General features: G+C 36.1%; 1 protein-coding gene across 8 annotated transcripts in view; it reads left to right on the top strand.

Moving 5' to 3' along the window:
- The window catches only part of HOOK3 (hook microtubule tethering protein 3), a 104,410-nt gene that overhangs the window by 60,910 nt on the left and 31,005 nt on the right, over positions 1–12,495 (top strand). For all 8 annotated transcript variants that reach the window (XM_027598037.2, XM_027598034.2, XM_027598030.2 and 5 more), the window contains 3 exons: positions 367–454; positions 7,278–7,347; positions 9,626–9,766. In XM_027598037.2, the coding sequence (XP_027453838.2) occupies positions 367–454; positions 7,278–7,347; positions 9,626–9,766 (299 nt within the window). The remainder of the gene's footprint in view (positions 1–366; positions 455–7,277; positions 7,348–9,625; positions 9,767–12,495) is intronic.

The raw sequence follows: 12,495 nt of genomic DNA, 5'->3' as shown, positions 1-12,495 counted from the left end.
TTTGAATCTTTTAAAAATGTTTTTACTTTGTAATGCTTTATGAATATTTAGTCTTTGCTGTTTGATTTTTTTTATGTCTAATGAAAGGAATCTTATTTGTATAATGTACTTATGTTAAGGACAGAGTAGACACTTTTGTTTCTTATGTTTAACTGTGAGTAACATTGCCTTGCACATATTAGATGTTGAATGGGATAAAGTTTGTTGTAATATTTTCCTTTTATTATGATCTTTCTGTGGAAGATCAAAAGGTGAAACATGCCCATTTTCCCTGCTGTTCATCATTCTCTTAGTAAGGCAAAGACCACTGATGAATAAATTCATAAAACTTGAAGCTAACTTTTCTTCTTTTTAATGTCCCTCCAGAGGTTAAGAACAGAAAGGGATTCTCTGAAGGAAACCATTGAAGAGCTTCGTTGTGTACAGGCTCAAGAAGGACAGCTCACAACTCAAGGTAAAAACATTTCAGTAACCAAGATTATTTATTTCTTATGATAACAGTAGGAATTTTAGCTTCAGGGGCACCTGGGTAGCTCAGTCAGTTGAGTGGCCAACTCTGGATTTTGGCTCAGGTCATGATCTCAGGGTCCTGGAATCAAGCCCCTTGTTGGGCTCCATGTTCAGCAGGGAGTCTGCTTGCGGATTCTCTCTCTGCCCCTCCCCCCCACTTGCACACTCTTTCTCTAAAATAAATACATAAATTTTTTTATAATTTTAGATTCATTTTAAAGTGCTTGCAACAATGGATGCAAATGAAAAATTAGTGAACAGGCCGTGAAGTTGATATAAATTCTAAACTGTTAGCCAGATTTTATGGTAAATAGGCTATAATAATGAGACCAGATTTACTTGCCTATTTTGTATTTTAATTTTATTTAAATATTTGAATTTTATCAGGTCAAAAGCATAAACATTTGTTAAATCATTTGTGTTAATAATAAACCTGGAAAGTTTTATTCTGGACAGTTTCTTATGACCTCTTTAAAAATCAAACTTTCTAAGTCAGTGATTTTTTTTTTTTTTTCCACCTGAGATGTGGGGTGGATATCAATCCATTACAGGACTTCTGTCCAAAGTAGAACTTTGCTGTTCTCACAGGAAAGGAGCAGCACTTAGCTCAGGGTTAGTCCCTCTCACTTTTGTCATCATGCTGGCAGATGTGGAGCCCAAACGGTGACTTGTACAGCTTCACAGTTGTTCGCTCCCCTCTAGTAAGAAGCCCTTGGCTTTTCAATTACCCGAAACTGGAATTCTTCCTTTCCTCTGACTATACCCTCCTTTTTCTCCTCATTCCTTCTACGTATTACATTTCACCTGTAACCCCCTCTCGTTATGTCTGTTGATAAGCTGGACAGCTCTCTTCTGGCCTTGTTGTCTAGCTTACATGGCCTGTCTAGCAGCCGTTTTAACTATGTTTTCATCACCACCATCTTTCTTTATGCTGAAAGCTTGTCAAACCCTAATTCAGATAGCCTAAAGTTTTTTTCTCTATTCCAAATTAACCAGAACCAGCTAAAGACAATTATTTCTCTTTTTTCTTTTTTTTAATTAAGATATAATTGACATATAACATTGTTAGTTTCAGGTGTACAACCTAATGATTTGATATTTGTATATATTGTGAAATGATCACCACACTAAGTCTAATTAACATCCATCAACATACACAGTTACAAAATTTGTTTCTCTTGTGATGAGAACTTTTAAGATCTACTCTCAGCAACTTTCAGATATGCAGTACAGTATTATGAACTATAGTCACCATGCTGCACGATATAGCCTTGTGACTATTTATATTGTATCTGGAATTTTATGCCTTTTGAACCCCTTCACCCATTTTGCCCACCCTCCACATCCCACCTCCGGCAACCACCAGTCAGTTCTCTGTCTGTGAGCTTGGTTTTTTTGTGTTGTTTTTTGTTTTGTTTTCTTTAGATTCCACATAGAATTGAGATCACACAGTATTTGTCTTTCTCTATCTGAGTTATTTCACTTAGCATAATGCTAAGGTGCATAATATCACAAATGGCAAGATTTCATTCTTTTTATGGCTGAATAATATTTATATATACACACACACACACACCCCACAATTTGTTTATCCATTTATCAATTGATGGAAATGTAGATTGTTTCCATGTCTTAACTGTTGTAAATAGTGAGGGCACAGATACCTCCTCAAGTTAGTATTTTCATTCCTATGGATAAATTCCCAGAAGAGGAATTGCTGGATCATATGGTATTTCTATTTTTAATTCTTTAAGGATCCTCCATACTGTTTCCCACAGTAGCTACACCAAATTACATTCTCTCCAACAGTGCACCAGGGTTCCCTTTTCTCCACAGCCTCACAACTTGTTATCTCTTGTTCTTTGGATAATAGCTATTCGAACAGGTGTTAGGTGACCTATCATTGTGGTTTTGATATGCATCCCCCTGATAGTGATGCTGAGCATCTTTTCATGTGTCTTTTGGCCATCTGTTGTCTTCTTTGTAGAAAATGCCTATTCAGGTCCTCTGCCCATTTCTTAATTGTTGTTTTTGCATTTGAGTTGTATGAGTTGTTTTTTATATTAACCCCTTATCAGATACATGGTTTGCAAATATTTTCTTCCATTTAGTATATTGCCTTTTCATCTTGTTCATAGTTTTCTTTGCTGTGCAGAGGCTTTTTAGTTTATAGTAGTCAGTAATAGATTTTTACTTTTGAGAAAATTATATGTTTACACACACACACACACACACACACAACTATTTCTGAATGTAATTGGACCCTTATTGCTGCTTGGTAATCCTTTCATGTATCTCTAATCAACTATATGAGTTTTCCCAAAATTTAGGAATCAGCCTAAGCCTTAATTCTTTAACTCTGAGCTCCTATATCCTCAAGAGAGGCCATCTTATGTAAACTTACACATTTATTGCTTTGCTACCTATAAACCCATATGTTTTAACCTTATTTACATATATGTTGTTGACCTAGCAGTTTTGCTCTAAAAATTTATCCTAATGAATTAAGCATCATTTATAATAGTGAAATTTAGCAACAATCTAAAAGCAGTCTCATTCAACTGTATCCTGTAGAGCCATTAAAAAGAATGAAGTATATTTTATATGCCTGACATGGAGAGTTGTGTATATCATTATATTTAAAAAGTTGTTGACATTGTGATAAACACTGTTAGCAAGCTAAGACTAGAAGGAAGCTTCCTCAAGCTAATAAAGGACAGCAATGAAAAACCTATAGCTAACCTCATACTTAATGATGAATATTAAATGCTTTCCCCCTAAGATCAGAAACAAGGCAAGGATGATCACTCTTTTTTTTTTTCTATTTTGTTATTTACTAAACTCCAGTATAGTTAACATACAGTGTTATATTAGTTTCAAGTGTACAGTATAGTTGATTCAGTAATTCTATACATCACTTAGTGCTCATCAAGATAAGTGTACTTCTTAATTCCCATTACCTATTTCATCCATCCCCCTCACCCACCTTCCCTCTGATAATTGTCTGTTTATCTATAGTTAAGTGAGAGTCTGTTTTTAGGTTTGTCTCTTCCTTTTTTTTTTTTCCTTAGAGTGGGAGCAGGGAAGGACCAAGGGAGAGGGAGAGAGAGGATCTTAGCATTATACTCTGTAGCTGCATCCATGTTGTTGCAAATGGCAAGATCTCGTTCTTTTTTATGGCCAAATACTATTCCATTTGTGTGTGTGTGTGTATACACACACACACACACACACACACACACATACATACCACCTCTTCTTTATTCATTTACCTATCATTGGACACTTGGGTTGCTTCCATAATTTGGCTATTGTAAATAATGCTGCAATAAACATAGGGGTGCAAATAAGGATGTTCACTCTTGCCACTTCTATTCGTCATAGTATCAGGTTCTAGGCAGCGCAGTCAGGCAAGAAAAAGAAATAAAAGGCATTCAGATTGGAAAGGAGGATGTAAAAAGATCATAGAACTAGTAAGTAAGTTCAGCAAAGTCTCAAGATACAAGATCAGTATATAAATACCAACGATATTTCTGTGTACTACCAGTAAATAATCTGAAAATGAAATTACAATAGTATCCTAAGGAATAAAATGCTCAGGAATAGGTTTAACAAAGAAGTATAAGCTTGAACACTAAAAACTATAAATCATTGCCAAGATAAAGATCTAGATATATGGGGACTCATGGGTGGCTCAGTCAGTTAAGTGCCTACCTTCAGCTCAGGTCATGATCTCCAGGGTCCTAGGATCAAGTCCCACATCAGGCTCCCTGCTCAGCGGGGAACCTGCTTCTCCCTCTGCGTGCCGCTCCCTCTGCTTGTGCTCTCTCTTCCTCTCTCTGACAAATAAATAAAATTAAAAAAAAAAAATCTAGATATATGGAGAGACAGTCCATGTTCAGGTATCAGAAAATTCACTCTAGTTAAGATTGCAGTTCTCGAGGGTTCTAGAGGGGAGGGGGGTAGGGGGATGGGTTAGCCTGGTGATGGGTATTGAGGAGGGCACGTTCTGCATGGAGCACTGGGTGTTACGAACAATGAATCATGGAACACTACACCAAAAACTAATGATGTAATATATGGTGATTAACATAACAATAAATGTGTGGCTTGAAAAAAAAAAAAAGATTGCAGTTCTCTTTATTGATTTAAAGATTTGATGCAATTCCAGTCAGATTCTTTTTTTTTTTTTTTAAAGATTTATTTATTTGAGAGAGTGAGAATGGGAGAGAGAGTACATGAGAGGGGAAAGGGTCAGAGGGAGAAGCAGGCTCCTTGCCGAGCAGGGAGCCCAATGCGGGACTCGATCCCGGTACTCCAGGATCATGACCTGAGCCGAAGGCAGTCGCTTAACCAACTGAGCCACCCAGGCGCCCCTCCAGTCAGATTCTAAGCAGACTTCTTTGGTATAAATTGACACGCTGATCCAACAATTTATATGAAAATACAAAGGAGCTAGTATAACAACAACAACAAAAAAATCATGGAACAGAAAAGGTTGGAGAGCTCACTACCTTCTGATTTCAAAACTTACTATAAAACTACTATAATTGAAAAGCATGAAATTGACATAAAGATAGTCAGAGATCAATAGAGTGTACCACATTACTAGAATGAAGGAAAAAAACCATCTGATCATTTCAATTGATGCAGAAAAGGCATTTGACAAAATCTAACACCCTTTCATCATAAAACACACACACATACAAAACACCTCAATAAATCAAGAAGAGAACCAGAAAGGATATTTCTGTAACATGATAAAGGCCATATATGACAAACCCACAGTGCACATCATACTCAGTGATGAAAGATTGAAAGCTTTTCCTCTAAGATCAGAAGCAAGACAATACCAACTGCCACCACTTCTACACTTCTATTCAGCATAGCACAGATGTTCTAGCCAGAGCAATTAGACCAAAATTTTTTTTAAATCTAAATTGGAAAGGAAGAACTAAAACTATTGCTGCAGATGACATCACCAAAATCAAAAAACACCTCTTAGAACTAATAAAATGAATTCAGCAAAGTTGCAGGATGCAATTCAGTTATATTAGCTGCAAAAATAAATTATATATGTGTATGCTAATAATGAGTACAAAAAGGAAATTAAGAAAATTTTATTTACAATAGGATCAAAAAGAATAAAATATTTAGGAATAAATTTAACCAAGGAGGCAAAGACTTGCACCCTAAAAACTTACAAAAGTATTGAGATAATACTATCAAAAGCAATCTACAGATTCAGTACAACCCTTATTAAAATATTATGGCATTTTTTGCAGAAACAGAAAAACCCATCCTAAAATTCATATGGAATGTCAGTGAACCCTGAATAGCCAGAACAGTCTTGAAAAAAGTTGGAGAACTCACCCTAATTATTTCAAAACTTAATAAAAAGGTAGCAATCAAAGCAGTGGGTATAGGCATAAGGACAGACATACAGACTAATGAAATAGAATAAAGAGCCCAGAAATAAACCCTCCTATATATATGATCAGTGGATTTTCAACAATGGTGTCAAGACCAGTGGGCGAACTGAAAGTCTTTTCAACATACTCTGCTGAAAAAACTGGATATCCACATCCAAAAGCATGAAGTTGTACCCCTATACCATATTAAAAAAATGAAATCAAAATGGATAAAAGACCTAAATATAAGAGTTAAACCTATAAAAACATTAGATGAAAACGGGGAAATTGTCATGACTTTGGATCTGATTTCTTGGAATTGATACCAAAAGCATAGGCAATAAATGAAAAAATTAGACTTCATCAAAATTAAAAACTTTGCATCAAAGAACAGTATTGATAGTGAAAAGGCAACCCATAAAATGGGGAGAAAATATTTGTAAATCATATATTCGGTAAGTGATTGATATCCAGAATATATAAAGAACTTATACAACTCAACAACAGCAAAAAACAACTAAGCTCACAAGTGGGTAAAGGACTTGAATAGATATTTCTCTAAAGAAGATATACAAATGGCAAAAAAGCACATGAAAAGATGTTCAGTATCAATGTCATTAGAGAAATGCAGATCAAAACCACAATGAGATGGTTCACATCCATTTTGAATGGATTATTACCAGAAAAAGAGAAAGGAAAATAAGTCTTGGGAGGCATGTGGAGAAATTGGTACCCTCATGCATTGCTGGTAGGAATGTAAAATGGGGAGCCACTGGTGGAAGAGTTCGGGGGTTCTTCAAAAAGTTAAAAATAAAATCACCACACGATCCAGCAATTTCATTCCGAAGTAAATATCCAAAAGCATTCAAAGCAAGGACTCAAGCAGAAACTGGTTTACCAATGTTCGTAGCAGCATTATTCACAGTAGCCAAAAGATGAAAACAGCCTAAATGTTCCTCAGCAAATGAATGAGTCAAGAAAATGTACATATATATATTTGTATACATATACATATCCAATGGAATATTATTTGGCCGTGAAAAAGAATGAAGTTCTGATAAGTTCTGCAACATGTTTGAGTTTTCAAAACATTATGCTAAATGAAGGAATCCAGACACAAGGTAGGTAGTGGTGATGGTTCCACAGCATAGTGAATGGAGTTACTGCCATTCAGTTATTCACTGTACAATTGTTAAAATGATGATAGTATAAGGCAACTGTGACATGGTCTTTTACTTGACTAACATGAAGACTTTAAATGTTAAAATTAATGCTTAAAGTAGGGTTTCATGTAGAAACTAAAAGAAATCAATGTACTCTCTCTTAAATCTTGCATCCGTATTTGTATATTTCTAGGATTAATGCCTCTGGGAAGTCAAGAATCTTCAGATAGTCTGGCAGCAGAGATTGTTACACCTGAAATCAGGTAAGGAGATCGTGAAATTCAGTCATACTACACAGTATTCCTGGAGGAAACTTAGTCCTCTGCAATATAAAGAGGATCAGTTTCTTATTCCTTATTACCGACACTTTCAACATGAACTCAGTATTTAATGTCCATGTTTGCAGCATGTTAGAAGCTTTCTTCAGCTGGCCCAAGAGACTTGATTTTCCCACTTCAGTAGGACAATATTTCACACATTCATGACAAACTAATATATTCGTGATTGGGTATCCTTACCAGACATTTAGCAGTGAAACCACTTGGCTTAAAGACAAAGATTACGCCTAGCCAACAGCCTGCAAAATTAGTCACTAAGATTTATTGGTTAACTATATGAAATGATCTTGGAAAGATGTAGTAGACAGAAATATCTCCCCACCTCTACTATTCTTCCCTCAATATTACCTTACTTTCTTATTTAGTCATAGTGTTTCTAAAATTCCATTTATTTCACTCTATACCTGGCTTGATATGTAGGAATGAAAAATTAGGGGAGAGGCACCAAGTGTCCAGCAGAAGGAGAATGATTAATCCTGAATATTGCTTTTACCTTCTTTGGGACTATTTGCCCCCTCCCCTTTTTTTTAAAAGATTTTATTTGAGAGAGAGAGCACATAAGAGGGTGGAGGGTCAGAGGGAGAAGCAGACTCCCTACTGAGCAGGGAGCCCAACCTGGACTCAATCCCAGGACTCCAGGATCATGACCTGAGCCGAAGGCAGTTGCTTAACCAACTGAGCCATCCAGGCGCCCCTCTTTGCTGCCTTTTAAAATTGACACTGGTCTTGACTCTCCATAACATCTTTGAGGGGTATTAAATAAAATAATGGTTGTGTAAGAAAGTTACCATAGGCATTCAGTTACTTGTTGAATAAATGACAACAATATTAATTTATTGTTGTTGGCATTTATTTAAGGAGGACAAACAAAAGGAGTATGATGCAGCACCAACAGTGGAAGCATCTTGTATACCTTTTACTTTTCTACCATCTGATGTGGTACTTTATTATTGGACCAGTTGTGACATGGTCTTTTTTTATTTATAAATGCTTCTAATGCAGTTGGATTTTTAATCTGAGGAAGAGAAAAATGATGAAAATTCAACAAACAAAATGGCTTCTTTGAGTATGACTCAATACAAATTTAAATATACTCTGTTTCCAGAAGAGCTATCAAGAAAATGAAATGGTTGGGGTGCCTGGGTGGCTCACTTGTTAAGCGTCTGCCTTCGGCTCAGGTCATGATCCCAGAGTCCTGGGATCGAGCCCCACATCGGGCTCCCTGCTCCGTGGGAAGCCTGCTTCTTCTCCCACTCCCCCTGCTTGTGTTCCCTCTTTCGCTGTGTCTCTCTGTCAAATAAATAATATCTTAAAAAAAAAATGACATGGTAAAAGAGATGAAATATAACATTGTATTAGTTGAAGGTGTACAACATGATGATTTCATATATGTCTGTATTATGAAATGATCACTGCAGTAAGTTAACATTCATCACCACACGTTTTTTTTTCTTGTGGTGGTACTTTTCCTTCGAGCAATATGGCAGAATGTGAATATTGTCTACAAATATCCACAAGACTACTTTTCCAGAAATTAATCCTAAGGAAATAACCAATAAAGCTGATTGTTATTAACTTGTTAAAGCTCAAAACTGGTAACAATTGAATTCTGAATAATTGGGCATTGATTAAATAACTCATCTATACTAACATGTCGTTTAAAGTGGTCTATTATCATTAATGTATAATATTTAATGATGAGATTGTGATTAAGTGTAAATAGCAGATGTAGCTCTAATGCAGCTTCTTAGCAAGAATACAATTTATACATATTTATGGGAATGGGCGGAAGGCATATCTTGAAGGCATCCTTCATTGAATATTATATCTTGACACCAAGTGATTAGTGGTTCAAAAACATAGCATTAGAGGTCATGTTTTTTGATAAGAACCAAAGAACAAATACATAAATGCATTCATAGCTTAACCATTTAAACCAAAAAGGAAATAAAATTTTGAAATATCATTCATTACAAATCATAATATTTGAAGATGCTGTTATCTTCAGATTATCCATTCTGAAAAGAAAGTACTAAAGACCTGAAATGTATTGTCTTAGCCAGTTACAAGAGCTAAATTCTTTGCAGGTATTTTGTTTTTCCTTTCTGTTCTCTGTGTGAAATCTGTAATTATGCATAGCTGGGTTTTGATAATGATATTGTATTGATGTGCCACATAATCAGTTTTTCTTTTGCTCTTTCAGGGAGAAACTTATTCGTCTTCAGCATGAGAATAAGATGTTAAAAATTAACCAAGAGGGTTCAGACAATGAAAAAATTGCCTTACTGCAGAGTCTTCTGGATGACGCAAATCTACGTAAGAATGAACTGGAGACAGAAAATAGGTAGGAACGTAGATAGATGGCAGCATTTAGACACAGGTTTTCTGTTTTCCTTGATTTTGATACCCTTAAAGATTTGAATTTTATTTTGAATACTGATAATGTGTTATTCCATTTCATCATTTTTTCTTAAAGATTTCATTTATTTATTTGACAGAGACACAGCGAGAGAGGGAATACAAGCAGGGGGAGTGGGAAAGGGAGAAGCAGGCTTCCGGCTGAGCAGGGAGCCCGATGCGGGGCTCGATCCCAGGACCCTGGGATCATGACCTGAGCCGAAGGCAGACGCTTAACGACTGAGCCACCCAGGTGCCCCTCCCATTTCATTTTAAGAGGACTTTAATCCATTTTCCTACTTATGGACAGACTTGTGGAAACGTTTTGTGCCTCTACCACAGCATTTCCCTCTGTATTTCTTCAAGCAGAATGATTATCAGACTCCTCCCCTTTTCCCTTTATAATTACTAATTAAAACTAGAGGAATTAAAAAAGTCTGATCATCAATTCAACCTTTCGCAACAATTTCAGTTCTATGCATTACCAGATTAATAAAGTTTACCCTCTTTTTATAAGCTAATACGTTGAAGGATCAGTTGATGTGAGACAAATAGGATCTGTCATAACTGAATTGACAAGAACTTTTTATGAAAAAAAAAAAAACCTGTTATTTCTTGTGAGCCTGAAATGTCATCCATCTTATAAACAATTCAATTATGAGAATTTAGAATCTGCAAATTAAACAAGAAAACCACTTTTCTGCTTGTAAGTTTTCAGTGTATTGAATTATGCAGTCATTCAAAGTTACTTTAAAGCAGTAGCTTACTCTGAAAAGGATTACTTTTATATTTTGTTGTGACAGTCTTTTAGTTCTTTCCCTTTTTGGAAATGTTTCTTAGATACCAAACATACTTCCTTTGCACTGTGATGTACTGTCATTTTTGAGGGATTTGACATTTTTATTAATGATTTCATAGTTTGCTTGATATTACAGATTGTTTATTATGCCTGATTGATTTGACACTTCCCAGGTGTGAGTCGATCTTGTGAGTCAACATTGTTACGACAATTTTACATGTTCTGTCCTTCTTGGCACTTTAATTTTTAAAGCTGCTGAGGAAGAATCAGCAAACAGTATAAATACCAGGGTGATTATTAGAGTAAAATTAAGCATAAGCAGAAGGAGAACAGTTTTATATCAATTCTAGAGCATAAAGAATGAATACTTTTTAAAAATACCTAGAAAAGGTTTGAAATGAAAAGGGGAGAAAAGGGAATTGCAGAAAGCAGCCGGTAATCACATAGTCCCATGGTGAGAGCACCCTCTGTTCAACTCCATCATCCTTTGCCTCCAGGTTGTATTTTAACCGTCTTACAGGAAGGCCTTCTCTGTACACTAATTTTTTTCCAGTGAATCAACCACACAACTTCCTTTATAATGCTTTGCATTGTTTCTCATAGGTCTTACAGCTCTTGGTCTTCTCTCATCAGAAACAAAACAACTACTTGTCATTTGTACAGCACTCATGTTGTAGATGACAGATTACCTCCCAAGTCCCGAAGGCATTTACAGCTGTTTACAACTTAGTATCATGTTTGTTCTCTCTTTTAAATCACTTTATCTTATTTTTTCATCATGATCACTGTCCCCTTTAATCCCAGTTCCTTCTTTCCTCCATCCCCACACCCACTTCCCTTCTGATAACCACCAGTGTGTTCTTTATAGGTAAGAGTCTGTTTCTTGATTTGACTTTATTTTTTCTTTCCTTTGCTTATTTGTTTTCTTAAATTCCACATGTGAACGAAATCATATAGTATTTGTTTTTCTCTGGCTGACTTATATCACTTAACATTATACTCTCCAGCTCTCTGATGTTATTGCAAATGGCACGACTTCATTCTTATAACTAATACTCCATTATATATATACCACCTCTTCTTTATCTATTCACCTATCAGTGGGCATTTTGCTGCCTCCATAGTTTGACTGTTGTAAATAATGCAGAAGTAAACATCGGGGTGCGTATATCCTGTTGAATTAGTGTTTTTGTATTTTGGGGTACATACCCAGTAGCGCAGTTACTGGATCATAGGGTGGCTGTAATTTTAACTTTTTGAGGAACCTCCATGCTGTTTTCCACAGTGGCTGCACCAGTTTGCATTCCCACCAACAGTGCAGGAGTGTTCCTTTCTTTCCATAGCTTCATCAACACTTGTTTCCTGTGTCTTTGATTTTAGCCATTCTGACAGGTGTGTGGTGATATATCTCATTGTAGTTTTGATCTGCATTTCCCTAATGATGAGTGATGTTGAGGATCTTGTCATGTGATGTCTCTTGGCCATCTGGATGTCTTCTTTGGGGAAATGTCTGTTCATGGGGTGCCTGGTGGCTCAGTCGGTTAAGCATCAAACTTCCGCTTGGGTCATGATCTCAGGGTCCTGGGATTAAGCCCCACATCAGGCTTCCTGCTGAGTGGGGAGTCTGCTTCTCTCTCTCCCCCCCCCTTTGCCCTCCCCCACTCATGCTCACTCTCTCAAATCAATAAATAAAACCTTAAAAAAAGAAATGTCTGTTTATGTTTTCTGTCCTTTTTTTAAATTGAATTTTTTTGGTTTTTGGTTGTTGTGTATGTTTTTTCTTTTGGATACTCTTTATCAGATATGTCCTTTGAAAATAGCTTCTCCCCGTCCAAGATTACCTTTTAGTTTTGTTGATCATTTGCTTTGCTGTGCAG

Source organism: Zalophus californianus, chromosome 2 (genome assembly GCF_009762305.2).
Source record: "Zalophus californianus isolate mZalCal1 chromosome 2, mZalCal1.pri.v2, whole genome shotgun sequence".
Classification (NCBI taxonomy): Eukaryota; Metazoa; Chordata; class Mammalia; order Carnivora; family Otariidae; genus Zalophus; species Zalophus californianus.
This window is presented reverse-complemented; position numbering and strand designations above follow the sequence as displayed.